Source organism: Cavia porcellus, unplaced genomic scaffold (assembly GCF_034190915.1).
Source record: "Cavia porcellus strain 051 isolate PalLab524CR breed Dunkin Hartley unplaced genomic scaffold, mCavPor4.1 scaffold_4, whole genome shotgun sequence".
NCBI classification, from domain to species: Eukaryota; Metazoa; Chordata; class Mammalia; order Rodentia; family Caviidae; genus Cavia; species Cavia porcellus.
Window position 1 is genome coordinate 7905178 of NW_026947487.1, and position 16637 is coordinate 7921814.

The following is a 16637-nucleotide window of genomic DNA, read 5'->3' on the forward strand; positions in this document are numbered from 1 at the left end:
ATGTAAGAGTTTAATAAATTTTAATGGCTTAAATTTACTATGCTTATTATAATGTCTTAAAAATAATTTTCCCTCTTTCAGTAATGTTTTGACTATTTTTACTATTTTTTTTGCTTTTCTCTCCCCATGTGTTAAGACCTTGTTTTTGTGTTGCATGTTACAGAAATCTTTCAGTGTTTCCTCTCAGCCCGTGAAGTAGCTCGTAGCCGAGACCGAGATAGAATGAACAGTGGGGCAGGGTCTGGGGCTCGAGTTGATGATCCACCTCCTCAGTCTCAGCAAGAGCGAAGGGTGAGCGCAGACCTACCCGAGGGTCAGGACGTGTACACCGCTGCCTGCAACTCTGTGATCCACCGTTGTGCCCTGTTAATACTAGGAGTAAGTCCTGTGATTGATGAGCTTCAGAAGCGGAGGGAAGAAGGACAGCTGCAGCAGCCTTCTGCGAGTACCTCTGAAGGGGGTGGACTGATGACCAGGTGGGACTGACTCTAAACTTAAAGCCTTAGCTGTATTTTTTTTTCCTCTATATTTCAAAGTGGTTTATTCTCAAAGTTACATTGTTATTCTGAAATCAACAGAGATAGGAAGAGAAAATACACAGGGAGTAGAATGGATTTTTCAGTAACCAGTAGTGGTACTGGTTCAGTATAGAGCATACATTTCTGATTAGATGAGAAGACACAATTTTTCTTGCACATGAACAGCGTGAGTTGAAAGCATATGTAGTTATTTGCATCTCTAATTCAGTGACATGTAAATTCTTTTGATTTGATTAAAAGGCTTTTGCTTAGATAAGAATAAGTATTTTCTTTTAATAGATGTAATTATTTCTCGCTGTATGTGTATATTATCTTTGTGGTACTAGTTCCATTCAATTTTATGTTCACTAACAGTCCAAAACCAAAAACAATCTTTTTTGTGTGCATGTGAGACAGGAGTGAAAGCCTTACTGCAGAGAGCCGGCTAATCCATGCAAGTCCAAATTATAGACTGATCAAATCGAGGAGTGAATCTGATTTGTCTCAGCCTGAATCAGATGAGGAGGGTTACACACTCGTAAGTAAACCTAGATTTAGTAAAGAAGGCTTTTTTTTTCAAGGTATGGATATATAAGGCTTTGGTTACAGTAATTTATGTCTCTCTTGTCTCAAAGGTTTTGTACTTTATGGGGGCTGGAGATTTAGCTCAGCGGCATAAGCACCTGCCTTGCAAGCAGGCAGTCGTGAGTTTAATCCCCGGTACCGATAAAAAGGAAAAAGACAAAAAAAAAAAAAAAACAACTTTATGAAAATAAAATATATAAATTAAATGAGTGAATTAGGGCTAAACAAAAGTGAGGGACGAAAACAAAGCCCTGGGTAAGATTTGCACATCTCATGTAGATGCCATGGTGTTCTGCTGGAAGCGGGAACACCAGACAGGACAAGTATAATGTTGTGTGCCGCTTGGCATCTGAAAGAATAGCAGTTTTTAAAATTCGTTTGTTTTGTTTTTCTTTTTCTGAGACAGGGTTTCACTGTGTAGTTTACGCTGACCTAGCCTCACTATGTAGCCCAGGCTGATCTCCAACTCATGGCAGTCCTCTGCTTCAGCCTCCTGAGTACTGGGATTAACACCATGCCCAACACAACCCAGTTGTTTAAGGGAAATGAATATTTTTAGCTGTGAGTCCTAAGACTAACTTGTTATATGAGAAAAAGTACTATATTGATAAAAAAAAATTTTTTTAAAGTACTAGGGATTGAATCCAAGACCTTGCCTATGCTAGGCAAGCACTCTTACCAGTGAGCTGTATCCCCAGCCAAAAAAAATTTTTTTAGTGACACAGTGATCTCTTCAGGAGCTATTAATTGAGCTGCTTGATGTATTGTGCATAAAACAAGAACATACTTATTTCTGTTAATGTATGTGTGAGCAGAGGGTATCAAAACAAAATGTCTTCATGTGGATATGTGTCTATATATGTGAAGATTTTCTTCAGTGATATTTCCCAAATGTATTTATTTTGTCTTTTCTGTAGTCTTACCACTTTGACACCAGCTTTTCTATTGTACAAGAGTATAATTAAAATTGCTAAGACCATACTGTCAAATTTATAAACTTAAATCATATTGTTTAGTGATTGACTACACATAGGAGTAGAATGAACAGTTTTTTACACCCTGTACTACGAGATATATAGAGAAATATACTTGTATTCCTGAAAAACTCACTGTTTTATTAATTGGTATGTATGTATTTCACCAATTTGAAATTTCTCTATTTTAATAAGTTTTTAAAAATTTGTTATAATATCTAGAGAGTATTAATATAAGATCATACTGTAACTGGAAAAGGAAAGACAAAGTTTCCAAAGAAAGAAAGGTAATAAGAAAACACCATTTGATGCTGTACTACGTTAATGATGTGCACGTTTATTTTTTTTGCTTGAGTTAGTATCTCAGGAATTATGTGCTTATGCTCTGGTGAGTATTTAGAGATATTTTGTTGCTAGTATGACTTGATTGGTGAATGAGTGAATTGCTTTAATTATATGAGTTATTTCTTATTCTAGTATTAAGTCTTAATCTTAAAGTACTTTCCATGACAAAATTTTATTTACTTTGTACTTTTAATAGAGTGGCAGAAGAAATGTTGATTTGGATTTGGCATCATCTCATAGAAAGAGAGGTAAGTACTAAGAAAATATTAAATAGCTAGTTAAATTAGATAGCTGTTTTTATCTCATATCTGACTGTCATTGAGATGAGGGTTACCAAAATAGTTTAGAAGCATTTTATCAGAAGTGTTAAAAGCAAAAGCATTTTCTTTTAAAAAAAAAGTGTGTGTATAAAAAGTATATATAAATAAATAGTCTGGAAATGTATAGTAGTTAATGATCATTGTTGCTTGTTTTTCAAGTTTTTTGTAAAAGTGCATTTTTACAAACTTCTGGAATTTCAGAAATGTTGTATTCTCTGGAATTATCTGAAATTATCAGGGTGGTATGTATGTGATTTTCTATGTGATTTTCTATGTTTTATTTACTGATGAAGTTGCTATGGTTCACAGACTATCACAGGAAAGATGTCAGTCATTCACCTTCAATACACATATTTTTAATGTTTCTAGGATTTTTTTCTTTTTGACCTCTTAATATATAGCATATAATAGATGAATTGATTTAAAAAAATTCTTCCATGAGAATCAATTTTATAGTATTATCAAGAGTCTTTGGTTAGAAGTTCTGTCTTAATAAATGATGTAGTTAATTTACACATGCAAATAGAAAATAATAGGTGACATAAATCCATAGAAAACTAAAAACTTGCAAATATTTTCTATTAACTAGTACTTTTATTTAAAACTGTTTATAAAGTGGTTGTAAAAATATGAAATGTTAAAAATTTCCAGTAATGACCGTTTTCCAAAGGGTTGTGAAAGAAAGATTTTCCATGATATTAAATCTTTTATACTCAAAGAAAGACTCCTTTTTCCTGGCTTCATTGCGAAAATGTTGGTTTTCTCTCCCTGGGGAAAAAATGAGAGTATGACATATCTAAACTTGGTTTTCTTAAAAAACTAATGAGGTATTTGTAATCAAAGGAATCAAATGATGTCAATGTAATGTACAGTATGATGATATTTTAGAATTCTTTGAAAATCGACAATTTACTTGATTTAGAAATTACGTTAAATTTTGAAACAGATTCATTTTCCTAATTTTGTTCAGTTGAAGTGAATATTGTATGACAAGTTCCATGGTAGTTAGTAAATGCTTCCCTCTTAGTGCCTGAGAGTGAGTGGCTGCAGCTTCACTGAAGAGCATGAGAATACAGCCTGTCGTCAAGAGCTTCCTACCACATACACATATTACACAGATGCTTTGGCCAGAATTATTCTTTTCTTCCAAATCTTCATAATGCTTATGAAAATATAAATTTGAGATTTAATCTCTGCTAACAATATCTGCATGTGGCAATAAAGCAAAGTGACTTTAATTCATTATCTTTGAATTAGTAGTCACCTGTAATTTAAATATGTGTTACTCAAAAGGAGTAGGTATGATGTTTTAAAATTACTGTCCTAAACTGGAGATAATTGTGTGATTCTGTGGCCTCAGTTACTTGGGAGGCTGAGGTGAGAGGATCACTTCAAGCCCATGAGTTTGAGACCAAAAACCATCCTGGAGTTGCTTCCTACTTATGTTTATGTGTTTGAAGGGTGTGTGTGTGTGTGTGTGTGTGTGTGTGTGTGTGTGTGTGTGTATTGTCTTTTTGAGACAGGGTTTCACTTTGTGGTTCAGGCTGGCCTTGAACTCACTTGTGTAGTCCAAGCTAGCCCTGAACTCACAGCAGTCCTCCTGCCTCAGCCTCCCAAATGCTGGAATTACAGGCATATATTACCACATCTGGCCCTATTTATGCTTTTAAATAATTATTTTAAAATTAAAATTAAATTTCCTCAATTTTAGCTCTATATAGATAAAAATATGTTAAGCCATTGATCTGAATTTTGTTTGTGAGCAACCCATCTTCAAAAACTTTAAGGTAGTGCTAGCATTTATTAACTTATTGAACCTATTTTGTTGAAAGTAGAATATCAAATAGAGGATCTCATAGGAAAATGTTTTTGTCTTTATTCATTTAGAAATTACACTGGGGAGGCAAACTGCTTATAAAAGTTTTTGTCGTATCACCTAAAGTGGTATTATAATAATCATCACATTTTAATATTCCCTGGGAAAATTATTGATGATGATTTTATTTCTAAAATCAGGTGACTAGAAAGTAGAAGAGTTATTATCTTAGGAAGATTAGCAAAAATAGATACTTTTCAATCTTATAGAATCCTAGTGCTTATGGATTAAACAATGAATATAGTCATTTTACATCTTTTATCTTATAATGGATGTTTTTAAGAAAACCAGCACTGAAAATATATTTAGAAGGTTATATTTTGAAAGGAATTTCTTATAATCTTATTTTCACCATGGGAAGTTTTACTTTTTTTTTTTTTTTTTGCTTTTAAATAATGGTAAGATAAAAATAAAAAACTAAGATAATAGTAAAATAAACCACCCTATTTTCCACTTTCTTTATGTTAGTATGGGTCAGATGCCATAAAACATAGTATGCCTGTCTTCAGTTGGCTAGATGAGTGTACCAAGTGTGAGCTCTGTTTAGGGCCAAACTGTTGGGTGTTCTGATTCTCACTTAAGCCATGAAGGACCAACAGGTATCTGGTCAAGTTAGAATGTGTCTATGTGCTTGTTACTTTCTTCCAATATTTTGAGGAGAAAATGTCAGAATTGTTGATGCACATAACTTTGTAATTATTAATCTTGGAGGTCGTTTTGTAGAAAAAGCCTGATAAGAGGCTTAAGAGAAAGGTTACCAAGTTTAACTGAATTTGAGTGTATAATGATAACTAATGATGAAATACATATTTTCAGCTGCTCTTATCATGCCTCCAAAGAGCCCTTCTTGAAAGGATTTATTGCCTGTAATTATAGTACCGGGAATACTAAGATTCATGCTATTGAACAGTAGTTGCTCATTTTCTTCTCTCATTGAGCTAATGTTTTATGTTTGGTCTAAGCTCTTGGTCTATGAAAGCAAATATTGTAGGAAGGGGTACAGCAGTGTCAGCACATACATTTAGCTTGACCACCTTGCTCAGAGGAAAGATTGCTGAATTTTAGGTCAGGATCCTGTAGTCCCAGCTACTCAGGAAACTGAATCAGGAAAATCACTTGAGGTCAATATGGGCAATAGAGCAAGATGTTGTATTGCAGGAGAAAGTGACATATTTCCTCCTCTTACCATTTCAGAGACAATATAAGATTTATGCTTATTAAAGACTTATAAGCTGCTTTCTGTATGCCATGCATAATTATAAGCACTTTACAAATATGAATTCATTTAATTATCATAAGAGTCTATTCATTTAATTATCATAAGAGTCTATTATGAGGCTGGGGATACAGCTTAGTGGTACAGCACTTGCCTGGCAAGCACGAGGTCCTAAGTTCAATTCACAGTACCAAAATATAAATAAGCAAACAAAAAACTTAGCAGAATTATCAACAAAACTTGGTACCATATGTCGGTATTATGGTACTTTTCAAATTGCAGGTACTGGGGCTGGGGATTTAGCTCAGCGACCTAAGTGCCTGCCTTGCAAGCAGGCAGTCATGAGTTCGATCCCCGGTACCGATAAAAAGGAAAAGACCAAAAAAAAAAAAAAAAAAAACCTCAAATTGCAGATACTAAAAAAGATTTGCTGTAGTTGTATAGAACTGTTTTTTCAAAGAAAAACTGTACCTTTTTGCAGGTACTTGATTTTAGTTTTCTTATTTATTTTTTATCTTTAATGCAGAATCTTGCTATGCAGTTCAGGCTGGCCTTAAACTTACTGTAGCTCAGAGTGGCCTTGAACTCCTGCAATCCTCCTTCCTCAGCCTTCCAGTGCTGATTTACAAGTGTGCACCTCCAGGCCTGGCTTAGTTGTCATATTTAAATGGAAGCTGTTAACAGTGAAAAGTGGTGGGATATCAAAACAATAAGTAGTATCAAGAATCTTTCTAGTTAAATCTTACTACTTAAAATATGGTTTGACTCCCTCTGCCCCACACCAGTTGTTAAATATGGTATTAGGATTTTGTTGCTAAAATAATACTAGAAATACTTTTAAGTGTTTATTTCATGATATAACATGTATGGGTAAAACACTTTTATCTGTTCTTTTCAAAGTATATAAAGAAGGGCAAATGTAAATGTCTTCTGTATCAAATGTCTTCTTTTGTCTTCTGGTTTTGTGTGGTAGTGTATTTACTTCTTTTTGGCCAGTTGAGCCCCAGAAAAAAGAAGAGCTTCAAGCAAGTACATGATGGCATGTTTAATTTTTTTCCCCTTTAGCTTGCCTACATATTTTATGATTTATAAAGTATGTATTGCAGCTCTGCCATGTTCATTTTAAAAATTCCATTTAAGAACCAAAGTTGTAAGGACAAGTAAACAATCTCAAAAATTTGTTGGACTTTATATTTTCTTCATGAGTTAGGTGACTGAATTAATATTAAATAGGAATTGGGCTTAATCTCAGTTACTATGTAGAAGCTTTTGATATGTTTTTCAGATACATTAACAATAAAGCAAACCAAAGCTACTAGCTTGTTAGAATTCCTTTAAAGATTGAAACTCTTTCTCCCATTCTCATACTTTCAAGTACTATATTTCAAAGTATTTTTGATGTCAGACTAATTATTTTGCTGAAAATTATTTTATTTATCCTAATGCTTTCTTATGGTGTGTTTCCTGTTCCTTCTTACAGTTTATTCATACAAAGTTTTGCTTCAGTCATGCACCTCATGAATTTCATGCTTTAAATTACAGCTAGTAAGCCACCCTAGCTTCATACCTGTTTTGGTAAATGAGGAATACAGCCATAGTAATTTGTTTATGCATAATTGTGACTTATTTTACAATAACAGAATTGAATAATGGGGACAGAGATCTTAAGAGCCACAAAGCCTAAAATGTTTACTGTCGATTTACAGAAAAAGTTTGCTGCCTCACTTAAAATTGTAGAGAGGATTTAGGTAGGGCAGAATCTAGCTGTTTCATAGAATGCTTTGCTGTATATAAATTTAGTTCACTGCTGGTTGAGTAGTTGAAATATCCACAGATCAATGATTTGTGGTTGATTAATAACAGGAATATATGTGACTTCCTTCCATAAAAGAAGATAGTATTTATTTGGCAGCTCAGTTTCTACAAGCCTCTGTTTCCTCACATGAGGAAATTGGACTAGGCAACCTTTAAGCTCTCCTCCCTGGTTCTATTAGTTCACTGCATATTTTTTAGCTTTGAAATGTAGCTTATATGCAATGGAAAATAACATCTTCTGAAATTTTGATATCGAATAAAACAAGCTCAACACACACACACTGTCATTGTAAATTAAGACTAAATACAGCTTCTGAATTTGAGATGCTTTAGGAAATGAAAAATTAATATTTCTCAAAAAAATGAATATTTCTCTATCGTTAGCCTCAGCTTTATTTTTTAAAATATTTTTAATTTAATACATTGTACATCTGTGAGATTATTACTTGGATTTTTGTTTTCTGTTATTATGAAAAACTTCTGCTCTATGTACAGTTTGAGAAGATTTTTCAGATGGGTTGTTATTTTTCATTTCAGTAAAATTAAAAACATTTTAAATCTTAATAATTTTTGCTAAAATATGGAAGGCAGTTAAACCATATATTCTTTGCCAATCCAAATTATTTTGTTAATGTGAAGTAATGCCAAGAAAGTACTAATATAGTATATAATGGTCATAATAGTTCCCTGATAGGAATTTTTGTGGCTGATTTTGAATTCCAAAGATTTAACTGACACCAGTATAGTAATTGAGGTTATACATTCTGTATTGTGTTCAGGTATTTTCTCAGTGTTGACTTATTTTTTCAAACTTCTCCATTAGTAATGTTACAAAAAATGATTTTTGTGATACATGTTTTGTTGAGTGCCTTAAAATGCATTTCTAATAGGGAAATTTAGTACATTCATGTGATATCGTATTATATAGCAGTCAAACAAATGAACCATCACAATCATTTGGATGAGTGTTAGAAATATATTGAATGAAAAAAGAATGTCCAAACAGATGATACATATTAGAACTCCTTTTTTTAAGAAAGCTAAAAACAACTAAAACATTACTCATCTTAGGTTTACATGTAAAACAATCTTCATCAACAATAAAAACAGCAGAATAATAAACTTTAGGCTTCAGGATAATAAAACCTTAGGAGGAGATGGGTTAAAGGAGAAACATAGCTACAAGTTATTGTCAGTTTTTTACCTGTTACATTCACAACTATTATAAATAATATATAAATACAAAAATGGTATTACATTGCTCTAGGTTTTTTTTTAATCAAAGCATTTTTGCTGAGAGTCATTCTTGTATTTATATATTATACATGGAGCACTCATGAGAATGTATTATAACCAAGGATTATAATTAAATTCATATACACCAGGTCAATTAAATTGAAATCAAAGTTGTACAAAAACTGGACCATGTACATTTATATATTTATTTAAAACATCCTAGCATATGACTTGAACAGTTGTTCTTACACGCAAACGTTATAACATTTTAATTTTTAATGCAATGATTTTAGCTTTAAAGACACCTACTGGTAAAGCTATTGGTATTATATTTATGATACCATTTCATAATTTTATGAACAGTAAATCTCACATGTTGTTTGTGAAACAGCTTTCTTTATATAGGAGTTTCACAAGCTACAGTATGTATAAACATGACAATGAGTATTCTAATATTAATGAAACCCAAAGAGTGATGTTTATGTTTCCTTTTCTGTATAAGTTTACTTGCCCTTCTGTATGCACTTTTTGGAAATGTTTCATTGCAGATATATAGACATTGTATGCAGTTCTAACTTACATTTTGCAGTGATTATGTTAAATTAGATGAAATCCTGTTTCAAGTAGGTCTTACTGGTAATGACGTGAGTGGCTAGTTCCTTTTGTTCATACACAATGATCTGGTTTAATACTGCAGAGCCTTTTATGTTAAACATTTTGATTGTAGCTTTTGCCTTTTTCTCATTGCAGCGTGTTGCTAAAGCGCTTACAGAGACTAGTATATGAACAGGGCTTTCCCTTTATTTTCTTACATTGCTCTAGTTTTTTTTTTTTAATCAAAGCATTTTTGCTGAGAGTCATTTAATGCATGCATGCATTCAAACATCAGTATCCATTTCTCACCAGTTGGTATGATAGCAGTGCTCAGCCTTTGTCTAATTTCAGAATGTATGCGCTACACAATTGCTATTGACACGTTTGTTCTGTTTGTGTATAGGTCCTATGCATAGTCAGTTGGAATCCCTGAGTGACTCTTGGGTCCGCCTGAAACATAGCAGAGACTGGTTATACAACTCCTCTTACTCCTTTGAGTCTGATTTTGATCTCACCAAGTCTTTGGGAGTTCACACTTTGATTGAAAATGTTGTAAGCTTTGTGAGTGGAGACGTGGGGAATACCCCAGGCTTTAAAGAGCCAGAGGACAGCATGTCTACAAGTCCCCAGGCTTCCATCATTGCAATGGAACAGCAACAGTTGAGGGCAGAAGTAAGTCTTTGATATTTATTCCTCATGAGAGACTCTGAAACTCCACCAAATGTACACTGCTTGGAAAAGCTTTTCTTTTTCTTCCATTCTTTGTCTCTTTCTTTCATCAGGATTTTGACATTGTTTCTTACCTAAAATAGGGTGGTATTTTGTTTGAGCTGGACAAAAGTATGTTTGAAAATTGTCATTTATTTGAATAAGATACTCTAATTATAAAACTTCCCTTGTCTCCTGGAAACTAGAATCAATTGGTTGTTGATCATAGGAATGTCTCCATCTTTGACCTATTTGTCCCAATTTAAACTAGACTTCTAAATCAGGTTAGATTAATAGTCACTGCAGGTAAGACTCATTGATGAATGGTAAAATTGGTGAGCAGAAGTTGAAGGAGCCATGGGATGTTTTGATACCTACCAAGTATCCTCCCTCAAATATTGATTGATTACAGTGGCTTTAACATGTCCACAGGTGACTTAATACCTTTCCTTGTAATAGAGATAATTTCTCTCCCCTGAATGCACTAGATTTAGTAACTAGCTTGGAGCAGAGTATGGGAAGGGAAAAAATAGTTAACTTCTCATTAGTGAAATCTGACAAATACCACCTTGACTAAATAATCAAGATTAACATCATCAGTAGTATGTCATGTTGATATTGCATGCTCTTAACATAATGTGATGCCACTTTAACTCCGTGGGATTCTCCCCCCATATCTGTAATTCTACTCTTATGTGAAAAAAAAAAAACCATTCAGGCAAACCTAAACTTAGAGTTCTATAAGACTTAAGAGCAGCAGTTTCAACATGTAGAAATTATAAGAAAAGATTTATACACCATCATAGACCAGTAATGGATCCTTGAACAGAAAAGGGGTTTTATGGAAAGGCTGTGAGTTCTAGATAATATTTGTTTAGTTAATATTGGTTTTGGTAATTATACTGTACTTACAGAAAGCTTTTTTTTTTTTAATTGGTACTAGGGATCAAGCTCATGACCATGTGCTTGCAAGGCAGACACTTATGCCGCTGAGCTAAAGCCCCAGCTAATAGAAAATTTTAAGGGAGACTAGATGAAGGATGTACAGGAAGTCTCTACTATCTTTATAACTATTCTGTAAATGTAACATTATTAAAAATTTTTAAAGAAGACTAGAATGCTCTACTAGGGTGGTGGATTGTCTATAGTGGATAAGGAAAATAGAGGCAAAATTCAAGAGAACCATGGAGAAACAATTCAGAATTAGTTCTACTTTTGAGCTAAAAAATACTAATTCTCCAACCTATAATCCCAGCATTCTGGAGGCTGAGATAGGAAGACTGAAAGTTCAAGCCCAGCCTAGGCAATTTAGCAACTTAATGAGATCTGTCTCAAAATTAAAAAAATAAAAATGGCTGGGGGTATAGCTCTATGCAGTGCAAAGGGATTGGGTTCAATCCCCGTACTGTCTCCCTACCCCGAGAAAATACTCATTCTATATGATCTTGTTACTATTTCTGGTACTACCTTATAGTTTTGAAGTGATCTGCTATATCTCTTGTGAGTTTCAGAATAGTTGTTACTCGTTAAATAAGGTCCTGTTAGACTCATTTATATGGAAAAAACTGGTTCTTAAGAAGTTAACTGACATTTCAAATACCGAAGATAAGGATGACCTTAATACCACGTCTTCCTCCAAATCTTCTTTAAGGGCTAGAGTTATAGCTCAGTAGTAGAGCACATGCTTAAATTAACACAGGCAAAGCCCCAATTTCAGTCCTCAGAACCAAAAATAATGTAAATCTGCTACTTTTCCATTATTGGATAGCTTGTTAAACACTGAAATGTACTTATAGAGTTTTTAGAGCTGTCTTGATATAAAAAAACAGTAATAATAAAAAATATTAGCAAAATCAGTTACTTTGAAAATGTCAGAATTTTTTGTGCTAAATAATAGGATTGTGGTCTATAGGATTCTTTTATGCCTGAGTTCAGTGATGAACTCTAAAATGTGTCTTTTTCCTCAAGCTTCGTTTGGAGGCACTTCACCAAATCCTTGTTCTGTTGTCCGGAATGGAGGAAAAAGGTAGCCTGTCGCTGGCAGGAAGCAGATTGAGTTCAGGCTTTCAGTCCTCCACATTGCTCACATCTGTGAGACTGCAGTTCCTTGCAGGGTGTTTTGGTTTAGGCACTGTTGGACACACTGTTGGAGCCAAAGGAGAGAGTGGCCGCTTACATCACTATCAGGTAGGCAAACACCTTGCAGTATACTTAGAGTTTAATTGTCTTTTTGTTATAAATGCATTGTAATAATGTGAAACTGTAGTGTTTGTGATGAGGTTTTAAAATGTAAAGGTTATGGCTGGGAATATAGCTCAGTGGCACAGTCCTGCCTGGCAAGCACGAGGTTCTGAGTTTGATTTCCCACGCACGCACGTGTGCACGTACACACACACACACACACACACACACACACACACACAGAGAGTAAAGGTTTTAAAATAACCTTTTAAAAATGTCTCATTGATTAAGCTTGTTAACTAGTACAGTTGGGATTAGATGGACCCTAATACTATTGTACTTTTCAGATCAGTTTTATTAACCCTTAGCCAGATTATATAGAGCTACATGTAAATTGAGAAGGAGATTAGGGTATGAGAATTGTTTACATTTTTAGATTTGATTATGTTACCTAGTTCTTCTGATTCTTACAGTTTTTTAAAAACTTACCTTTATGTCATATTCTTAGAAAATATTGCTTTATGAGGAAGAAGGATTTTATAGTTAGGAATTATCAAGCATTTAAATAGATTTATTATAAAGCTTTTATATACTGAAAGTAAATAAAAACTACCTTCATGCCTTAGAACAGACTAGGGATAAAATGTTATTACTTCTTTTGCGAAGAAGTATTATTATTGCTAATAGAAAATGTAATCTATGTGTAATTCAGGATGGAATCAGAGCAGCCAAGAGAAGTATTCAGATTGAAATCCAAGTGGCTGTGCACAAGATTTACCAACAGTTGTCTGCTACTCTGGAACGAGCTCTGCAAGCAAATAAACATCACATTGGTGAGTCATTATCCTTGCAAATGCAGGATACAGGGTGCATTTTGCCTAAGAGTATGATAAATAGCTATGTTCTAAAGTTTTGTGCTTAATATCCATAGACTGACATTGAAGAGTCAGTCATTATATTTTACAGTTTATGTTAAAAATTTAGTAAATGCTCTGTTTAAAGAATATTGTCAGTCATTGCTCTCTCTCTCTCTCTCTCTTTTTATAGAAGCCCAGCAGCGTCTCCTTTTGGTTACAGTTTTTGCCTTGAGTGTTCATTATCAACCAGTGGATGTCTCCTTGGCAATTTCTACTGGTCTTCTAAATGTCCTGTCCCAGTTATGTGGCACGGACACCATGTTAGGACAACCCTTGCAATTGTTGCCAAAGAGTGGTGTTTCCCAGCTGAGCACAGCACTGAAAGTGGCTAGTACCAGGCTACTTCAGATTCTAGCTATCACTACAGGGTAAGTATTGTAAATGTCTCAGTAGAGCTACCTGGAGCCTGGTGTTGCCACCACAGTTAAGTGCCCTTCTGTATATAATTAAGAACAGAGAGATCTAAAGTTGTGTTCTTATCACTAAAAAAAAATTCCTTTTATTTCATATAGGACCTATGCTGACAAACTGAGCCCCAAGGTAGTTCAGTCTTTGTTGGATCTACTCTGTAGTCAGCTGAAGAATTTGTTATCCCAAACTGGTGTACTTCTTATGGCCTTGTTTGGAGAAGGTGAAAAAGAAGAGGGTGAAGAAGAAAAAAAAAAAGTTGACTCCAGTGGAGAAATTGAGAAGAAAGATTTCAGAGGTATCATAAGCCTTTCTCTCTGTCATTACTTGAGGTATTTACTGCATCCTCATTGAGTGTGATAATTTACACACCACTTTTCTTTTAGGTATGTATGCGTTAGCTGAGATGACTGAATCTTGTGTGCTGCACATTCAGCTTCTCTTTGGATGTCAGCTCTGGGACATAGATTTTAGGTGACTGGTTTCTTCCAGGTTATGTCTTGCTTGGGGAACACCTCAGACTGTTTCTTACTTAGTATTTTGTCCTGAAAAACCATCTCTAGCCACAATCCTTACCTAAAGAGTCCCTGGGGCTCTGGAGTTGTGATGTTTGGGAAGTGGCTGATGATTAGAGGAGCTGGCCTTCTGCCTAGGTGGTTCTATTCTGTGCTAAGGGTAGAATTCTGCATTATATGTAGCCTTAACCTTTTTGGTTGCTGAGGTGGCATTTGCTCGTGGCTTTATAGTGGCTATTCTCAATAGAGTTTATGCCCTGAATGGCAGAACTACTATATACATCTTTTATATAATTAAGGACAGAGAGATTTAAAGTTGGTCATTTACTCAAAAAAGATTGTGATCCTGCCATATCTCATTACTGTAGCAGCTCTGGGAATACTTAAAGCCCTTTCTGGATTTCATGGATTGATAAGGCAATTCTGTGTTCCAATTCCATCATCTATAACTATAAGGATAATTATAGAAGTAATTTCCAAAGATCATTGTGAGGATTAAATAATAGCACATTAAAGGCTATAGAGTAGTGACTGGCATATAGTAAAAACTCAGTGAATATTTATATTAGAATATTGTAAATAATATTAAAAATTAAAGGAAAATACTATTTAAATCGTATTCGTGTTGTTACTGACTTATGGGTGGATAGAGAAAATATCATGGGGTCATAAAATAATAAAGCATTGTCCCCACCTTCATGAACTTTCTAGAGCAATGAGGCTGGTAACATGTAAACAGATAACTGCAGTGTAATAGAAGAAGCTCAGAAGAAACATCTGAATTTCTTAAGTCCAAATGTAGAAAGTTATAGAATGACTAAGGACTAATTAGCTTTCCAGTTTCAGAGACTAAACCAGTGGCAAGTTCCTTTTCTCTTTGTATGTGTGTAGTATGATTCTTCCATAAAAATTCTCAAGGTCTGATAAATTAAAAATGTTTTGTGCTACTTCCTTCTTCCCTCAGGTCTACTGGGGGACACAAGGGTATTAAGGGGCTAGGTCTCACTAGTGGACTTCAGAAAAGACATTACACAGGCACTTTTCAGCCTGCGGAGCCTCAAGAAAACTGGCACCTTCTATGGCAGTAAAGAGCACCAGTTCTTCTGTGACGGAGAAATGGCTTGGGTAACAGCAGTCTGTGTCCACAGCATTTTCCTCTAGCTGTCCTACAGAGACAGCCATTGGACCCTCTCCATTGTATGGGGGTGGCAAGGAATGAGATTCCCTCATGTTAGCAGTGATCAGGTATTCAGAGGGAGGCTGCCAGGTTTGTAACTCTCAGTCCTTCTAAACTACTTAATTAAAAACAAGATATGTCTGCCACTTGAAACAGTAATGATACTGAGACACAAACTGTATAATCAAATTTTTATCAATTAGCTTTGTATTTAGGGCCTCCAGATTTCAAATAGATTAATTAATTCAGTGATTTTTTTTCCAGAAATATTTACAGGGTTATATGCAGGAAAAAATGGTAGTGTGGGTGCTCATGGAAAAACTGAGAATGGTGTTAATACAAATGATTTTCCCAGGACACCTCTACCAAGAGAGAAGGCTTCATTAGAGGAGATAGCTTTTTAAACAAAATCTTAAGAGTGTGTAGAGACAAGCTTAGAGTGAGATATGTACATTCATAGGGCAGGCCAATGCTGTTACATTCTTCCCAACTTATCAGAAACTCTTATTTGCTTAGTGTATAAGAAAGAAACACAGTTCTGTGTGGGAGAAATGTAGAGAAGGAGGAGTTTGCTGTTGTTTTTTAATTGTCTCCAGCAGTTTAATCTTGTCATAGATTGCATACCCATCCCTGGGTGGTGTTAACTGGATACACATTCCTGTCAAGGTAGTTCATGGCCCTTGTGTTGTCATAGTAGCATACATGGGGGTCTCTATCACAAGGGACTTACCTGTGTTTGTTAATTCAGCATACCAAGATCTTTCTTTAAGAGTATTGAATGTACTTGCTCCAAACTGTTGCAATTTCTCTCTTTTTTTAAATTGTCCCCCTTGGGGATTGACATTCTGGGCAACTGGCACAATGCTGGGTGAGGAGGTGTTAAAGGTGTTGGGTGATAGGGAAGGAGGTGTATGATAGGAACAGTAGGTAGTTTCTGAATCAGTGAGAACAGGATGAGGAAGATGGTGGTATGAATGCTCATGGAGAAAATGAGAATAGTCTCAACACAGCACTGTGTGAAGGTCGTATATAGAGATATTGGTCCCTAGCAAGTTACACTCATGCCTAGAAATTTAGGGGGCTCTTTGTGTTTACAGACTCTAATAAAAAGAGATAGTGTCTTTTAGAAACGTTGGGATTGAGGATCGTGGAGGTTTTTGAAAATATATTAAAGGCTATGAACTTTCTATTAAAATACACACACACACACTCACACTCACTTCTCATACAATTTTGAGGGAGCGGGTTTTGT

The 16637-nt window shown here is 34.7% G+C and overlaps 1 protein-coding gene across 10 annotated transcripts in view; it reads left to right on the forward strand.

Moving 5' to 3' along the window:
• The window catches only part of Herc1 (HECT and RLD domain containing E3 ubiquitin protein ligase family member 1), a 224833-nt gene that overhangs the window by 123949 nt on the left and 84247 nt on the right, over positions 1-16637 (forward strand). For 8 of the 10 annotated variants that reach the window (XM_063246766.1, XM_063246775.1, XM_063246770.1 and 5 more), the window contains exons 23-30: positions 137-476; positions 936-1056; positions 2619-2670; positions 9883-10151; positions 12156-12374; positions 13081-13201; positions 13416-13653; positions 13798-13991. In XM_063246766.1, coding sequence (XP_063102836.1) covers positions 137-476; positions 936-1056; positions 2619-2670; positions 9883-10151; positions 12156-12374; positions 13081-13201; positions 13416-13653; positions 13798-13991 — 1554 coding nt within the window. The remainder of the gene's footprint in view (positions 1-136; positions 477-935; positions 1057-2618; positions 2671-9882; positions 10152-12155; positions 12375-13080; positions 13202-13415; positions 13654-13797; positions 13992-16637) is intronic. The other 2 variants (XM_063246773.1, XM_063246776.1) reach the window with 1 other exon arrangement.